The 18,899-nt window shown below is 48.5% G+C and overlaps 1 protein-coding gene across 1 annotated transcript in view; it reads right to left on the minus strand.

Annotated features, from left to right (window-relative positions):
• The window catches only part of MRPS14 (mitochondrial ribosomal protein S14), a 38,453-nt gene extending 19,965 nt beyond the window's left edge, over positions 1-18,488 (minus strand). The window contains exon 1 of the mRNA XM_069641131.1: positions 18,365-18,488. Within this exon, the coding sequence (XP_069497232.1) occupies positions 18,365-18,409 (45 nt within the window). The 5' untranslated portion in view covers positions 18,410-18,488. The remainder of the gene's footprint in view (positions 1-18,364) is intronic.
• Between the last annotated feature and the right edge of the window lie 411 nt (positions 18,489-18,899).

The following is an 18,899-nucleotide window of genomic DNA, read 5'->3' on the forward strand; positions in this document are numbered from 1 at the left end:
TGTAACTGATACAATGCTATTGACCTTCAGAGCAGTTAAAGTACTAACACGTTATAACATCTATTTGCCGACATTCCCTAATTGAATGTTATGCACGTCAGGGGGCATAAATTCAAGTTTCAAACTACTAGCCAACCATAAAAAGTCACTTGCCACCTCAATTCTATACATACATACAGAGCATAATTTATTATTTGCCAAAGTCACATATCACTAGCCAATGGATAGTGGTGAGTGCACATTTTGTGCCTTTCTACTGAGAGCATAAGAGTCCCAGCCACTACAAGTCAGTTTTAATTTTCCTGCCATTCCAACAGGAACTCAAGTGGGTAGCTGGGCTGCCTGCTACTCTGTCTATCTCCCCCCGATGAGCTTGGAGGGGCACCTGGATTGGGCCCGTCTCCCTGCACCCCTAGCTGGGCTGTGGGTGTATAGGTGTTTGGGTGGCTGTCTCATGTCCCAGCGAGCAGCATGCTTCCACTATTCACTTTGGTCCCATTGCGCATTGTTTGGAAGACAAGCTTGACGGTCTAGCTGTTATGGACCACTACTTTCCATCGGAGTGCAGCGGAATGACGCGTCAGGAAGTGTTTGAGATCAACAGCCACGACCAGAGCTTCCTCATGTCGCAACTTTCTTCTTTCCTCCAGTGAGTTGCTACAACGCTCGTTTCCAGTTTTCTCTGCCCCCAGGCTTGTTCCTCGCCCTTTCAAGTCGTGGAATCCTTATCTTCCTTCCTGGCTCTCCTCACAACATACTTCTGTAGTGCTACGAGTTGTTGGTTACAGACGTGGCTTGTTTGACTACGTTCTGAGAGGAAGAACTTGTTTGCTGCCTTGACGCTCTCCCGCAGAAGAACAGAGGGGTTTCTACCCCAGAGGCTTTCCCCTCTGTATTTTGAAACCTGCCCTGGTGGTGGCTTTGCTGGTCACATTGTATACAAGTACTGGGGTGTCAGACTAGCCACTCCCAGAGATAGACCCCACTTGTACGACTCCACAAGTTGCCGAATACAAGGAGGTAAGGCAAACTTTGGTTTGTGACTCCGACAGGCTGCCTCCTAGACCCTGCTGCTGAGCAGGGCACCTGGTTGAGGGATTTCTTGATCCTCTGTGGCCTATCCCTGCTACTGCCGGGACAGAAAGTCGCTCCGAGCCTCGGCCATCAGTGGGAGGCTGGTTGACGGACTCTGGCTCCCATTTCAGGCATTCTACTGGGGTTTGCGGCTGTTTGGCTCGCCAAAGCGAGCTACCCAGGTGAGGGACCCAGCTCTTTGTGTGGAATCCGTTCCCTGCGCCAGTTCCGGTTCTACGGTGTGGCAATGCACTGAGACGGGTGTTGGGGTCTCCGGGCCACGCTAGCTACGGATGCAGTGTGTGTGTTCTGCTGCTGCGGGCGCTCTGTTGGGGTCCTGCTGGTAAACTAATGCTCCTGATTCCCTGCCTACTATGGCTCCTGGCAAGTGTGTGGCCTACAGGTAGCATTTGTCTTTGGGAGGACACTCTTCACCTGGCAGCGTTCAATGTTTCTCGCATAGGTTTCTAGCGTTCCCTCGGGTATTTAAGGAGCAGTTGTTCTCCATTTGCCAGTAGGCCTTGACCATGGAGGCGTGCCAATGGGAAAGCTCTTGGGACTCCTGGGTACCAATGTTTTCTTCGGCCTCATCTTCAAAAGGTGGTGGATTTCCTATTCCTCTGCTGTGGAGCCCAAAGGGCAGTATCTGGATTGGAAAGCGGGTTTGTGGTGCTATTTCAGGTAGCGGGCTACATGGGTTTTCTGAAGGCAACGCCTGTGGTGGCTACAGTGTCTGTGGTCAGGCCTCCTCCTCCGCATTTTCGCCATTCATTCGGTTGGGGATACTGTTTGGTACAATTTATTTCACCTCTGTATTTGTGGAACCCCCAACGTTCTGCTTTTATTTCAGCCTCCTGACCAGACGTTCTGCCAGTGGAGCACAGCTTTCAGCTGCACTCCACTGGGCTTTCGCTCATCATTATGGGGAAACTGACTGGTCCTTCGACAGTCAGTACTGGGAAATATTGTTTCCCTTCGTCTTATGCCTTTGTTGACCCTTTTGGAAACTGTATTTCAGTGCGCAAAGTTCATTACTGTACCGTGGACTGGGTCCTTTCGTTTTCAGGCCTTAGACATCCCTTATGGATTTTCTGGTAACTGGACAGTGTGCTTAGGAGCAGACTGATGGCAGCAGAAGTTTTGGGTGTATTTTTAATCGATCCATACCGCGTTTGGCTCATGAGTGTGAATAGTGTCCGTCATGGCCATGCCACAAGGTCTTTTGTCTTCCCCTTGCTCTTTGTGACCCTGTGAGTCCTTATTTGAGCATGCATTCATCCGCGAAGCCCGCACTTTCCGCAGGCTCATGCATGTCACGTGTATGGGTACCCAGGAAGTGGGATGGGACTATCTGGTCCCAATCCACACTCCTGGTGCCAGGAAGTCTGGTGTGCCCAGGGGCATGAGAGCTGCAGTGGTCCCTGATTGTACCACTGCTAGCGTGCATGAGTGGGGCAAATCCCCTCATTGGCCAGCTGGGGTGTGAGCACTCACTGGACTGGGATATGAGGAAGGGTTCTAGACCCACAGATAACCCTGAGGTCCGAATCAACCTCTATACGTCAAGTATCCAGAGCAGTGAAGCAGATCCAAGGACTGTTCGGAACCGCACACAGAAGGTTTGGCACCCTGAGTTCGCTGTTGTCCGGGTAGAGCCCTGCTTTGCGCTCTATCTCCAAAGACCTGCAAAGGTGATTAAACCCTTTTGAATGGTGAGACCAATCACTCTCAATGTCTCCTTGGTGCCCTGCAAACGAGTCTTCTCGGAAGAGTTGCATGCCCCTCCAGTGGACTGACCAGCTTTTCCCTTGGCACCCGCGCTGAAGCATTGCTACATCGAGTTTTGGCTCAAGCTTTTGTAGAACCCTAGTTCGCACTGTCAGGCACCTTCTTGCCAAATCTAGTCATCCCTACTGCTTTGGGCCATGAGAGAGGAAGTGCGGCAGTCTGCAAGACCTGGGTGCTCCTGCGTCACTGTGCGACATTGGCAGTCGCTGCTGGTGACTTTCCCGCCTTTCTTCAAGTGTCCTGAGACCAGCTGCATCAGTGTTTTCTTTGTTCTGCATTCGAGACGAGAGATACAGCTCCTGATGTAAAATCGTACCCACATCTGCACCATCTGTGCACTTTGAAGCGTAACCAAGGAGGAGATTTTGTAGTCCAGGCAACCTTCTTCAAACCTGCAAAGTTTGAACCCGGAGTGAGCTAAGGGGCGGTGAGTAATCATACCACTTACTGGTGGCCCCTAGTTCAGCCATCTCTTTTTACACACAAAGGATCCCTTGTGGTCCTTGTCTCGATTTGGGTGGCTCTTGCTTCCTCTAGTTGGCCGAAGGTTGGGGACAGCTTCGTTAGCAGACCCGCATCAGACTCTCGGAACCGAATTTTCCACACTCCAGTGTCCTCTTCTAACCTTTCCTTCCCATTGAAGTTTGCCCCTTGTGAGCTTTACGCATCTACAGGCGTTTTTACGCAAGAACATAACATGGAGCACTAGGCTCCAATCTTCGTACAGCTAGACTTCTTAAGTTATGGATATACATTTCTGGAGTTGGCCATTGTGTTAAAGTTTGTGCGCTTTCCCTCCCTACATGTTTTGGTGTGAATCAGCACTTTACCGCATTGAACGAAAAAAGTGATTGTACATATGTTTCATCTAGTGTGTGTTTAAGTAGTAGTAGTACCGTGTTCTGCATTATTCACTTGTTTTGCGGAAAGGCCTAATAAATTGTATATTTTTGATAGACTACTGTCTAAGAGTAATTCTTGTGTCCTACTGTGTGTGCTCATCCAAGACCTCATATCACCCCCACTATTCCTGAGACTTAGCCTTAACCTGCTCTCCAAGCTACATTGAATTGTCCTGGCTAAGAAGTGTTCTCTATTTCACTAAACAAGGGTGGCCTCCTGAACATCTGTTTACCAGAGCAGAGTTCAGAAATCCATTCTAACAGCTACCACTGCGTCCAGTACTTGTGACTGGCAGGAGCCTGAAAAGGCGGTGTTGCTTTGCTTCGGGTCACTACTCTATCCCTGGCAAGGGGTGGAGGTTACACTCCCTCAGTCTCTGCGGGTGGATACTGTTCTGTTGAGTCTGATGGTTCGGTCTTCTATGTTGGAGGTGGTGGCTGTGCACGTTCAGGTGCTCGAACTGGCTGATTATGCTTTTCGAAGATCCTATGCTGAGGAACCTCTGGCTATTCGGTCTGCTACTTATGCTGCTTCATCAGCAGAGACCGCTCTGGGTAAATTTCAGCAGTTGGTGAAGCTTGTGGAGGAAGGTGCTGATTGTGCACCGTTTTTGCCGGCTATGCGATCTCTAGTGTAACAGCTCTTGGATTTGGTACAGTGAGCTAAAACATGGTTGTAGACCCTGGGGAGTGGGTACCTTCCAATATAACAAGTTATTTGTCTGTGTTCGGTCACGGTAGAGGTGCTCAGAGAGCTTTTTGTGGATTTTTAGGAACTTTGGGTTTCGCCCTAAATTGCCATGGGTAATCCAGACGTGGACCCCTTGTTCACTGTGCTTAGAGAGGCACGGCTTCACCTCACTGATGAGGTCAGACTAGGCCAAGACACCTGTCTGGGGTTGCTGTTGGTGGTGTTGTTCAGAGGAGAATTGCCTAGCATTTTGGTGCTGGATTGCCCTTGTGGGTGGGACAATGACTGATATGCAAATGGATTTTTCTCCTCTGTGAAAGGAACAGTGAGCTAGAACATGGTTGTAGACCCTCCAGAGTGGGCACCTTCCCATAGAACAGGTTATTTTGCCGTGTTCGTTCTTGGTAGAGGGGCTTCCAGACCATTTTTGTGCAGCTCTTGTATTTGGCTTCTAATGGAAGTCTGGGTGGCGGCTGTGACCATGTGGGGTGCAGTGTCAGCTGCCGTTGCTTGCACCTCAGGGATTGACTTTCAGATGGCACAACTATGGGCTGCGGCACTGCTGATGCCCCTTTGGAGTCCGAGGTGCTGTTTGACAACTCCTTGATGAACAGGATGCATTCCGTGTTTCATGGGTCAAGCACGCAAACGGCTCTGCAGGTGATCGGATGCTAGGCCTCTGTCGGGTATCTGGAGGTTTAAGGAATTCCCTGTGTCTTGCAGGTTTTCAGTTGCCGTTGACCGGAAGCTGTCTGAAGTTGCCTCATACATCTGACATGCACCTAAATTTTCAATCCGAGAATGTGTGGGCCAGGTGCGATGGTTTTGGCCTGCCTCAGGGACTTACTTCTTGCGACGCCTGTGTGAAAGGCTTTGTCCAGTGGAGATCTGTGATCACAATGACGGGGGAGAAGAGGCAAACTTGGACACTGGCAACCCCTCTTTCCTGCCAGGAGAGGTATGCTCTGCATGACGTGCTCTGGGTGGTGGCGGCCTTGCAGTGATTGTAGCATTTGTGTGGCCTCTGAGCTTCCAGCTGGGAAATCAGCTGGATATTCTCCATTTGTTCGAGGCACTCAATTTACTGGGGTCTGTTACTTCAGGACGCATCTTTTCATGTGTCCATAGAGAGGTTGCATCTAAAATGGCTGAGGTTTCTGTTCATGGGCTGGCATTTTCAGTTCAGAGCTCTTTCGTTCAGCCTCTGCTCCCGAGGTATTTACAGATCTATTGGGCCTGGCGGTCTCACTCCTTTAAGCCAGTGCGGTACAGGTTTTTTCATGCCGGTGTAATTGGCTGCTCAGGGCTCTGTCCAGCAACTGTTGGTGCGGGTGGGATTCAAATCAAGGGTGCTGTAGGAGCTGTGGTTTCTGCTTTATCTGCACATATTGCACTTGGATACCTCCTGTGATCTTCAGTGCATTGGGGCCCACTTTTGGCTAGCGTGGGGGCCGTGTGGTTTCTGTTGGATCAGGTTGTTTGCCTCCAGTATCTCTTGGGGGGCCTGATATTTGGGCGTGGGCATTTGCCAGGGCAGTGTTCAGCAGGCAGGGACTTATGGCAGCCTGTGTGTTTGTGGTCTGTGGTCAAGACTTCACAGGTGGCCGTTGGTGTCTCCCCTGCGCTGCTGCTGATCTCGGGCTTACGAGACTAGGGTGGCCATCGCTATGGAGCTGAGGGTCCAGCTTCAGTGGCGGTTGGTCGGGGCCAATCATCTGGGTGGTAGTCCACTGTTTCCACCCTTGCTGAACCTAAATGCCACTGATGCGAGTAGCCTCGGCTGGTGGGTGATTTTTGGGATCCTGCGCGACCAGGAGCATTGGACGGCTGGAGCAACTGGAGGGAGGAGGCAGCGATTTCCCAGATTCTTCAGTTTTTCTTTCATTGCATCCAGTATTTGGCAGTTCTGGTATCGACAGACGACACAACAGGTCTGCTTTGGGCTATGTACAACTCTGGGTTGGGACTTAATGTGAGGTTCAGACGGAAAAGGTATCCCAAAAGATGTGTTCACAGGGTGTAAATAAATCTCTAAAGGTGTGAAAAGTGAGAGATGGAAGAATGAGAGTGTCTTATTAGAAGGGCAATATATATATTATATTATTAACTAAAGCATTCAGGGAGGTCGGCCAATCCCATTCCAATACGGAGGAGGGAATTGTCAGAGCTGATTGGGCAATATGAACAATGATGTTTGGAATGCTAACGAAGGTTCTAAACTGCCTTTCATTCAGTATCTTGCCAGAGAAGGTCACAGTTTCCAGAGCGCTCCAGTGATGTAATGTAAATTTTAAAACAATACAATTTAGTGTTCAAGAATATTTGAAAGAATCAGTCTGAACTCTTCCACGCTGTCTACAGGCACACAGAACATACGTCATTTTTCATTTTAAGCCTATACGGGAACAAGCTTACATTTTCAAGACATTAAGAACTTTATTAACCTCTGTATATAGGTACTTGCTAAGACACGTTTTTAAAAATTCTTCAAGAGATATAAGTTAACGGACCGTTAACGTGAGAACTCAAGAGCGAGTGAGTTGCTGAAGTACAAGTGATAAACTTTTTGACAGTACAGCGGCATAGAGCTAGAGGGCGCAGCTTCATTAAAGAAAAGAACCAAGCGGCAAAAAGGCGTGTGGAGCCCATTTTGTTTCTTCCACGTTGCACTTCATGTAGCCTAGCAACCAGGCAGTGTTTGGTTTGTGAAAGAAAAGACGTAGTAGTAGATGCGGAAATGCAGAGATCTTATTAAGAGAGGGTTGGAGGAGTACCGAGAGCACAGGAAGCACAGTGTTGATTCTCTACTGGACAGGGAGTGTGGTGAAATAATCTACAGAGTCAAGCTACGGAGGAGAACCGAGAGCACGGATAGCATGATGGTGTTGATTCTCTAGTGAACAGGGAGTGTGGTGAATTAAACATCAGAGATTTCAAGAATAAAAGAAGCGAAAATACTTTAAAGAAAAGCACATAAGAATTTAGTAAAGGACTCCTACTAACTCTAAAGAACTAAACTCTGAAAGAACATTAAAACTGTGTATTAGATTTGTAAAGGGAGAGTTTGAAGAAGTAGTTAATTGATTTGAAATGCCTTCAAGCAGTAAGAGAAGGCATCCAGGTAAAGAGGTGGCAAGGGGGGGGAAAAGGAGTTTAGTTGTTAAAAAAGAAACAAAGAATAAAAGAGAGTTCCGTCTTATGAATTTTAGATACCAGTAGCTGGAAAGAAAGAGAACCAGATGACAGAGCACCACTGAAAAGGAGATCTGGAAGTTTGTTTTTTGTCCTCTTAGGGGTGGCAAGACTGTGGTTGTTACCAGAAGAGTAGACTGCAGACTGGACAATCCGGAAGGGCTAGTGGGTCCAGCATTAACCTCCGCAGCACAGGTAGACTGGGACCTTACACTTGGTCCCATCCGTTGGAGGAGATGGCACTCTGGTTGGGCTGCTGGGTGGTACGCAACCTGCTGCATCTCTCTGTGATTTATGTCAGAGGAGTGGACCGCATCCAGGTCGACAGTTCGGAGTAGGAGGTTTCCTTCATCCGGTTAGGTGTTGCACCGGGGGAAGTGGGCGAGTTTCACCTGGGTTGCGGGAGGTATGCAGATACTGGATTCGTTTGCTTCTTCTCAGGAAGCTCTGCTGCCCTGATTTAGTTCCCGGTTCATTTGGCTGGGGAGTTCAGGAGTGGTTGCCCTGACAGTATCTTGGCCAGCGCGATTGCTCTTTGCCTTTCCGCATCTACCCCAGCTTCCCAAGGTGCTGGTCGAGGTTCAAGTCTCTGAGTCAGATTTATTTGTATTTATTTTTTTTTTTCCATTTGTATAGCGCACACAAACCCTCAGGCATCTAAGCGCTGGAGAGGACCAGTTACATGAAGCCCAGAGGCAAGGAACCGAAGCATGCATAGTAGTTACATTCAGGGTACAATCCATCATATCAAATTACAAATTGAACAGGTTAGACCAACATTCATGTTTTTAGGGCTTTGCGGAAGGCCCCGTAGGATTCCTCTGCTCTTCGTGCAGGTGGGAGAGAATTCCATTGCTTTGCTGCAATGACTGGGAAGCTTGACCCACCTGCTTTGACACATTTTAACTTGGGCTGGACTCTGGCGGCGCCAGTATGGCGTCTGCTTCTCCTTTATCCGACGGTTGCTCTGGGTTGGGAACTGAATGTTTGCCCGTGAATGTTCAAGATGGTTCCGAGACCCGTCTCTCATGTTCTGTGTTGTAGGATTTGCTTATGGAGGGTCAGGGTTCCATCAATAGGGGTTCACGCAGCACCTAGCTTGGTGGTACATAACTCCAGCAGGTCTTCTGCGGTGGCCGTTTTTGACTACCATTGGGGGTATTTTACACTGTAGTGTGCCATGAATTCGGTGCTGGCTGTGTATTGTATGTGCCAATTAGGGGTGTACCGAACTTCGGCTTCGAGTAATTGTTCGGCCGAATTCCGGCCGAAATTAGCTATTCGGCATTCGGCCGAACAATTAATTAATTATTACTCGAAGCCGAAGCTGAACGTAACTAAAGCAGAGCGCCTGTAAGGCTGGGATCACACGTAACATTGTTCAAAGCCTTTATCTTGTCAGCCTTTGCTGTGGTCAGCGGAGGTGGTGGCCGTATAATGGCATCAGTGAAACCGTCAAGGGCACTTCACTGGAATGTGAGAAGGGGGGGGAGGGCCAAACAGGGGGGGGGTTTGTGCGTGCAGCCACTAATTTACTTTTAGCCGCAGAGGGCTGAGAGCGCAGAGGGCTGAGAGCGTAGGGCGGGTGATGCAGGAAGCCCCAGGGAGGCTGGAGAGGTGCATAAACACATGAATCGTGAGTGTTTATAGCCCCTGCATTTACATCTGACTCGAATCAAGGGTCAGGGGGCTTGTTTGTGAACAGGAGGAGAGAGGCTACTGGGCGCATCCATGGGTGATGAAAGCAGCGCCAGAGTAGCTGCTTGGCACTTGAGCCCTATTGAAAGGTCACAGCTGGCAGATGCTGTTTTCTGCTAATCAGGCCGCTTCCCCTGTTAAGCCACACCCGAGCTTCCCAGCAGTGGCTGCCAAAAGGAATCAGAGAGGCCATTAGCACGGCCCGCCTAAGCATTAAGAAAGCACATGTTATCTTCTTGACTCTGGTGGGAGCGCACCGTGGAAAGAAAATAATCAAGCAGCTTCAGGTTAATGTAAATCGAGGTTTGCCCGGCCAAGAATATGTTTGGGGAAATGTGAAAGTGTCTATTTAAAAGTTTCACCTTCAGTAAGATGGTCGGGTTTTCGTTTGGGAAGCCGTGACATGTCCTCTTAGGGAGGAATAGTCTGCTTACTGGAAACAGCCTGGGGCCTGGTGAGCTACCTCTTAAATGTGCATCTGGACAAAAAGTTCCTAATGGAGATCAGTCCATCTGAATAAGAGTGGGGCGGCAACCTCCTTTGTTACAGTCCAAGGGGACTGGCTGCTAATTGCTGCCAGGTGACTCTAAAAAGATGCCTGCAGACAAACCCACAGGCCTCTGTCAGCACTTAGGAAGGTGTCAGGAGTCATGTGTTCCCTGCTGTTGTGGGGGAGATACTGTAAGATATACCTTCCTTTAGGAGCCCTGGTGCAAAAACGCCTACAAATAATGTTATTTGCACTACGACAATGTATTGCCTTGTGCTAGTATTGTATAAAATGACACTTGCACCAGTGCAAACTTTGTGCAATTTGGCGGATGTTGGCTATTGTCATAGATTTGTTGCCTGCTGGTACACTTATGTTCGTGAAATATATAGGTGGACAGCCCACATTTAGTGGAAAAAACAGTATCTTCCTACCTTTCAAATATACCTTACTCTCCAGTGCTTTAAGTGATATTGGAAATTAAAGGGGCCTCTAATGAGTAACAAAGGAAAATATATTTATTGGGTCCTAAGAATTTAGTGATGTGCCATAAGTAACTAAGGAAACTTTATTTTGTTTATTTATTGTGCATTTGTAATCTATGCTATGCCATGATCTATTTATAAGCATGTCCTTCACTGAAGTCCTGTTAAAACAAGCATTGGCAAAGCCAACAGTTTTGGCTTGTTATGCATATCTTGACACATTTCCAGTAGTAAGCTACTATTCGGTAACTATTCGGTTCCGGCCGAATATTTATTTCCACTATTCGGTATCCGGCCGAATAGTAAATTCACTATTCGGTACACCCCTAGTGCCAATGATTAGGCAATTCTTGCAAGTAGGGCGGGATATGGGCCTGGCTGTTTCCTCCCTATGGGCTCTGTGGGTGGCTATTCAGTCTTTGATGCACCTTCGGTTCAGAGTACTGTATGTGGGCCGCTGGTTGCTCAGCTGCTGAATACTGTTTCCTGCTGACCTGGTCCATCGTGTATGCAGTGATGCCTCTGTGGGCCCTTCCTTTGGTGTTGCATGCTTTGCATGACTCCCTGTTTACACCAGTGGAGTTGGTGGACATAGAGTTTCTAACCGGGGAGGCAGTATTTCTGGTGGCTATTGCCTCTGCTGTGGGTTGGGAGAGGTTTGGGCATTGCTCTATTCAGCCTCGTTCCTGCGGGTTCAGTTGGATTCAATTATTCTCTGGTGTGGTCTGGGATTTATTCCTCTGGTTCTCTTTGCATTTTGCCAGGCACCGGACAAAGGGTTTGAAATTGAAGGGAGCTATTAAGCTTCCGCTTCGAGCCCAGGAGAGCGGTTAGCTTGAAAGCAACAGCTACCAGGAGCTACTCTTGGATCCCCAGGCAATTTGTGCTTTGCAATAATGCATATGTGACTTTAACATTAAGTATTTGAAAATGCTACTATAGAAGAATTAGAACACATCTAGAACACATTTAAACACAACAAATCAAACGGTGTGTGCAACAAGTTAGATTCATGGTAAACTGGGGACTCACTCCTGGTTGTCCAGCAGTGAATACCCAGGCAGCTCCTGCCTCTTTGGTGATGCCCCACACCTAGGAGCTAATTTTAGCTCCTGCTCATCGAATCTCAATTTCGAACCCTGCGGACATTGTTCTTCCGTCCTTTTTCCCACTCCCACTTCTCTGGGGGAGGAGCTGTGGCACAAGTGAGCTGCTAAGTGGTCTCTCCTAATTTCTCTGGGCTGTACTGTTTGGTTGGACAGCCAGACCATTTGTCCCTACTATATGCGGATGGATTCGGCAAGTGATTGCTTTGGCCTCTTCGGTGGTGCTGGTTTGCTGGCCGGCCCCTATTCAGGGTTGTGGGCAGCGGTGCTGGATGTGCCTATTCAGAAAATGTGGACAGCTACCATGGCTGCCTTGCATCCTTTCACCTGACACTAGTGCCTCAAACTGCATAAGCAGTGGTCCTCTTTCGAAGAGGGTGCAGCTAAGCGTTGGTTCATATGTTCAAGGGTGATGTGGTGCCTGAATCATTGGACTGTGTTTTTCTTCATGGATCATTTTTCACTGCTGTATTTGGTATGCCTCACAAGTATTGGGACAAGGAAGAGATTCGGTTACTTACTGGTAATTTTCATTACTCTTAGTCTTACACTTCCTTGTCATGGTACTTGTGATGCATCTCTCACCACCTCCCTCTCACCACCTCTCTCTCACCCATGCACGCAGAGTGCAAATGGCCAGGATGTGCTAGGGGGTAATGAAATGTCACGTGGTGGCTGGGAGTCTTATGCTCCTGGTAGAGAGGGGCGGCGCTTATATGGTATATAGAAAAAGAAGGAATGAATATGGATTCTTGATAGGGAGGGTAGGACCTCGACAAGTACTGTGATGAGGAAGACTAGAACTAGGAGTAATGAAGATTACTGGTAAGTAACTGGGTCAACAGTCCCATTTCCTTTCCCATAGGTTCCGCCCCTCCCATGGGGATATAATCCCACCTCCGACCCTGCCACCTCAGTTCACAGCACTACCCTTTGGCCTGAAAACAGCCATCTGAGCCTCACAAAGATCATGGGACTGGTGGTGGACATATTACATCTAAAGGGTATCCAAGTCTTTCCTTACCTGGACGATTGGTTACTCAAAGCTTCGTCCGAAAGAACTGTTGACATCCACCTTCAACAGACTTGATTCTGGAGGAACTGGGGTTACCCCATCAACTGGGGCAAATCCTACATGGCTCCTTCCCAGGATCTCTAGTTTATCAGTGCCCGTTTCTGGACTCCGGGCAAGAGCCAACAACCTACAAGAGGCACTCGGGGATCTCTCGTCATCCTCCAGGGGGACTGTATGAGATTTCCACAGAAGACTGGAGAATATGGTATCATGCGTCTTCATGATACCTTGGGCTTGCCTCCATCTGAGACCATTGTTGTTTCATCTGCACCTGTTCTGGAGGGATGTGAACTGGGATTTCGAGATGGATTCAGGTGACCTAATTGTTGAAAAGGAGGTTGCAGTGGGGGCTGTATCTCGACAACCTGCTGAAGGGTTTCCCGCTAACCCAACCCAGGCCCGCCATTGTTACTCTATCATTCCCACCAGGAAGAGTGGTCTGTCACTGAGGCAGCCAGATCTCCCGACTGGTGGGAACTGGCTGTGAGTTTCTGGACCCTCTGGGTGTTTGCACCAATGTTGAGGCGGAAATCTGTCCTCATACAGATAGACACAATCACTACAGTTTCCTATATCTGGGAGATCCAGGTTCAGGTCCTTGGGTCTATTGGCAAAGGACAAGGGCTACTGGGCAGAAAAGAACCTCCTGGCTCTTAGGGCGGTGCACATCCAAGGGTTGGACAACTCTGTGGCCGACAGATTGAGCAGGATCTTCCCTTCAAAGCGGTAGGACGTACGGGAGGAGGTTTTCTACTCCATCGGTAAAGATGCTGGGACTCCCTGGCTGGATCCGTTTCCCTCCCCACGGAGCAGGAAAATCACCCTTTTCTGTTCCCAGTTTCCATGTCGGGAGGCATAGGGGACAGATGCAATGGCTATCCCTTGGCCAGTGGGTCTCATATATGCAGCCCCCCTGCTGCCTCTACTCCAGAGGGTGTTATTGAAAGTCAGGGACATGGGAGCATTGGTTTGTAAAGATTTGTGACTCAGATGAAGTCAGAGGCCGGTTTAAGGTTCTCTAGTTTATTGATTTCAAGAGAACAGGTAAAATAAGTATTGCAGTCCATAACATGAAGACATCCACCAGCCCCTGTGTTGGCTGGCCCCCAACTGCCACACGGTCAACCTTCCCGAGCTTACACGTTCCACTCAACATTCCACCCAATGACATCACAGCCCCTGGACCATCTGATATACAGACTAACCCAAATCACTACACCGCTCCCCCCTTAACGCTACAGACAACCAAATCAACCACAACAAAATATAACTAAAAATCACAAGAACGGCTCCAATCACCACAACCTAAAAAAATGCAAACCCAGCCAAACCTACACACCCGTGCCACACAATGCACTCCCCCTGCCGTGAACATCCATACTGACTGTAGGCCAGACAGTCAGACCAAACCAAAAGGGAACCAGCTCCTACCCATCAACCACAGGACCAATACCCCACAACTCACCAAAAACCCACCAACACTGATTCATTACCAAAACCACTGCCCCCCAACAGAGCAGCAACACTAAAATGGAAGACCAAGTATTTCCGCCACTCGCACGATCCTATTTGCAAAATTCTGTTCCACACCAACACACACCCGGTACCCCCAAAGGTGATCTCCCACACCCAAAGAACACCAATCACACTAACAAGACAACGCCATCTGACTCACACAGAGAAGTGCTGATCACCCAGAACTGGTCTCCACAACATATATCCTAAACGCATCTCCACACAGCGCCATGCCATGTAACCAGTACAATGCTGGTCTTCCCAAGTACATAACCTAAACACTCTCGGACCACACGTCCCCTCTGGTGCTCACTGCCCATTGCTTAACTCTCTGGGCAACTCACACACCTCTCACACAGCTCCATGCTGAGTACCCAACCTAATGCTGGTCTTCAAAACACAAAAACACACATTGCCATGCCGTGTACCCAGTACAAAAGCTGGTCTTCAAAACATTCAACCTGAACAAAACCGAACCGGGTCACTCATCCTCAATTGGCGTGCCACACCCATCGCCTAACTCTCTGGGCTAGCCACCAGTGAGTTTTAACAGCTCATCGCTTAACTATCTGAGGGAAACCTTCCAAATGCTCAGAACTCAAACACACATCAACGGAGCCCCATATCCTCAAGGCTCCTGTAATGACCCTCTGAGTTTGAAACACCCATAAACCTTGCCTGAGCACTTAACACAAATGGCATGAATAAACAGAAACTTGAAATCTTCAGTGTGCCCCATTAACATCCGCAGCACCCTCCTAAGCATCCACTGCACCACTCATCTCCGTTCTAAACAGAGGCCACGACAAATCATGCCACAACCACTCACACTCCCGACAAAGGCCTCACATCACAAGGTGACTAATACTCTTGATCATAACACTGCAGCTGTCTAAAAAAACATCAGCACATCTGGGTCCAGTTCCTTTTACATCTCGATGCTTCTCACGACCCTCCAGTCCAACAGATCAATCCGCTCCACTCCCTGCTCCTCTCGCAGTGACTCTCCCCCGGAATGAGCGCCTACTTCCTCGACCATCACGTCAGCATCGTTGTCAGAGAGAGACAGCTCTCGTTGAACAACCGGCAGCACGGTATGAACGTAGTCCTCCTTTCCTGATATTCTTGACTTCTTGCCATATTGCACATTCCCATTGTCCTGTCCCGTGTTCTCCAGCTTCAAATCATACGAAAACCCACGGGCCTCCAGTCCGCCACTATCAGTTCTGCGCTTCCCGAGCTGCGTGTTAGCCCACTGTGCCAAGGGAAGAACCTTGCTCCCACGTGACTCTCCTGTAGTTCCATGTGTGGCCGTTTGTTTATACCCCGACGTCATCACTCAGCAGGGACTCTTGCACTGAACAGTTAAGACAATGGCCTGTTCGTATAACTGAACCTAACTGTTGCGGGTGACACCCATAGGCTTTCTTGCTGTACCGGCACAGTACAGTTCATTCAATACTTCCACGCACAGAGCGGAAAACAGCGTTGCCCCTTTTGCAGCAGCAGCTATTCACCTCTCAGCTCACAGGCCCCTCATATGACATCACCACAGTTCATTTAATCGATGATAACCACAGTTAATGCGGTCACTAGCGACACTACTGCTGATCTTTAGTAATGGCCGACACTTCAGTACCTTTCCAATCGCCACGGCGATGACGCCCCCCGCAATCCCTCTCCTCACACAGCACCGGAAGGTGGGCTCACCTTAAAAACCCGGGGCTGCGGGCCTGGGGCTGGTCGATGTCTCTGGCTCGCACTGCTCTCCTTACTACTAGTTCACAGGACTCCTCCAGTAAAGCCGACTTCACCAAGTTTTCTGCTGCTACACGTTGCTGCTGCTGCTCTCCGTGCCCTGCCAGCACCATAAGACAGTTAATTTACAGCCTGAAACGTTACGTGCAGCGATTCATCCGTCTCATCAGCTTTCTTCTTTGTTGGTCACCGTGTTCAGTTAGCAATCCTCATCGCCAATGTAAAGATCTGTGACTCAGATGAAGTGGGAGGCCGGTTTAAGGTTCTCTAGTTTATTGATTTCAAGACAACAGGTAAAATAAGTATTGCAGTCCATGAAGACATCCACCAGCCCCTGTGTAGGCTGGCCCCCAACTGCCACACAGTCAACCTTCCCTGAGCTTGCACGTTCCACTCAACATTCCAGCCAGTGACATCACAGCACCTGGACCATCTGATATACAGACTAACCCAAATCACTACATGGTTCTACTCAAAGCCCCGTTTTGGCTGCAGAGGAGTTGGTTTCCTCTCCTCCTGATCTGGTGGTCTCCCTGATGTTTCTTCTGCATAGATTACCTGTCACAGTACCTTTGGGCTCAGGGGATGGTCCAATCCTGGGGGGTCTGGAAATTGAACAGAAAAGACTCCTGATCCAGAGGGAGGGTCTGACCCAAAGAGTAGCAGAATCTACAGGAATAAGAGGCAGTACACTCTACACATAGGGAGTATTTTAGTTTTGGTGACTGAGGAATGGGTTACTCTCCCACCTCTAGCCTGCTCCTAGCATTTTCCAGTTCCTGCAGGGGGGATTTGATCTGGGCTTGGCGGTCTTTCCCTCAAGGACCCAGTGGGCCGCCATTAGAGCTTTCCGAAGTCAAATAGGTTTGGGGCCAACTGAATACGTTCGGATGTCCAGGTTGCTGAAATGTTTCTCCCTGTAAAAGGCCGCGAACGCCCGCTCGGTTGCCCCTTCAGGGCCTCCAGGCTGTTTTGAGGACTCTGTAGTCAGCCCGTTAATCCCTTACACGAGGTTCCCCTAAAAAGTGTTACTATCAAGACAGCTTTTTTGATGGCAATGACTTTGGCCAGGAGATTGGGGAATATATGTCCCTTGACCTGTAGGCCCCTTATTTAATTATTCAGGAGGATGTCTTGTTTCTTTGATGCAAATCTGGCTTTCCTCCCCAAGGTAGTGGCAAAATTCCACATATCTCAAGAAGTAGTTCTCCCTGCTCCACCCCCCCCCACCCCCCCCTATTCGGGCTTCACAGGAAGAGGCGGGCTGGAACCATCTTGATGTCCAGAGGGCAGTTTTAATTTATCTTGAGAGCTGCAGACCCTTTAGGAAAGCTGGCAGTCTCTTTGTTACCTCCCGCGACGAGAGGTGCAAGACCTCGGTTCCTACCATTACTAGGGGAGAGAGGCTATATTATTGACCTATCAATCCACTCGGATCCATTCCCATTGCATCCAGGGCAGATCTACTAGGGCAGAGGCACAGGGTGTTTCCATTGGAGAGATCTGTAGGGCGGCTACTTCGGCCAACCATAAGACTTTCAGAGTTGGTGCTTTTGGTGAAGGGGCTCTGAGAGTTGGCACCTGGCGATTAACGTTGTCCGTTGAGTTTTTGCTCTCAAATTGGCGATGGGATGTGCATTATATACTTGTCTGTATGTGCCTTAATCATTCAGTGCATGCCGTGGGTATTCCTCATATTTTAAGTACTGGGACAAGGGACATCGAGGTGTTCAGTGGGAATTACTTACAAGTAATCTTCATTACTCATAATCAACTCTCCCTCGTCCATGATTTTAGAACTACCTCTCCCTCCAGACATACCTGAATGATAATTTGACTTGGTATGGGGTAATTTACCTTGCCATGATCACATCCCCAAGGGAGGGCGGGACCTGGAGTGAAAGAAATAGAAGAGGGATTTTTGAGTGAGGTGGGCCAACTCATAGGTTGAGTACTAGGACGAGTAAGACTAAGACTGGGAGTTATGTAGATTACCGGTAAGTAATGCCCACATTCCCCGAACAGCACTGAGAAGAGACCCCAGCTGGCAACAGCACAAGCCACACCGGCCACCAAAAACACCGCAACATGCTTTGATGTCCTCTAGGAAGACATTACTACAAGGATCAGCCAATATGGCTTGTATTAAACCAACAAAGGAAGGAAGGCGACATATCCCTCTGCGATACATGCCCTGCACATGACTCAGCGTAACAGAGCAAGGACATTGAAAAAATGGTGAGCAGTGGCCAGGAGAGAGCAGTGCAGTGGAGCCCGGTTCGGGTCCCGGTAATTTACGGAGTCTCAGCTCGCATTTGAATAAATAAATACAAAGGCTAAAATGTCCAGACGGTGTCCGGTTTGTTCATTTGATCTCAAGTGGGTGTAGAGTGAGCCCACGGAAAACAATGTAAATTAACCTTTTAGGGTGTTAAGACTTGCTTGTAGGGTGTCTCGTCCATGGGAAACATTAGACTCGTTGGGAGGAAGAAAGAAGTCCAGTTGCCTTTTTAACCATATTTGCCTCTTCCCCTCAGCTCACAACACCAAAAAAATATTAATTTATCATGCTGACTATAAGAGAGCTCACCAAACTTGCTCCTCTCATCACAGCGCTGACCAGCGCAACAGCCATCTTTTCACCTTCAAAGAAGCCGGGTGACTGGTCTAATTAACTATAACAACGCAATAGCATTTCATCCAAAGGAGCGGCCATCTTTGAACATGAACGTTCCGCGTGTTCTTCAAAATATAAATGCATCAGGGTTACTTTTCTAATAGAAACTGCAGTAAAACGTTCTCCGATCGTTATGACAATGTACTAGACCTATGTTTTTTAGTTTATCTGTGTGTTTTAGTTTATTTGTTTGATATTTGTTTAAAATACCGCATGTGAACATATATCGTAATAAAGTTATAACATCTCGGAGATTTACATTTTGTTCATTATTTGAATTCTTAAGAGTCTGGCATTTCGTTTATCTTTTGAGAGGCCATTATCGACGGACGTCGGACCCACCGCCACACATGGCTAACACGTACTTCTTTACCCAAGCGCATTTGTTGCGTCAACGTATGGGAAGATGGACAGACAGCCAGGAATAATGGTGCAAAAATAGGACTGG

The sequence above is a fragment of the Ambystoma mexicanum genome, chromosome 1q (assembly GCF_040938575.1).
Source record: "Ambystoma mexicanum isolate Mex_15411 chromosome 1q, UKY_AmexF1_1, whole genome shotgun sequence".
NCBI classification, from domain to species: domain Eukaryota; kingdom Metazoa; phylum Chordata; class Amphibia; order Caudata; family Ambystomatidae; genus Ambystoma; species Ambystoma mexicanum.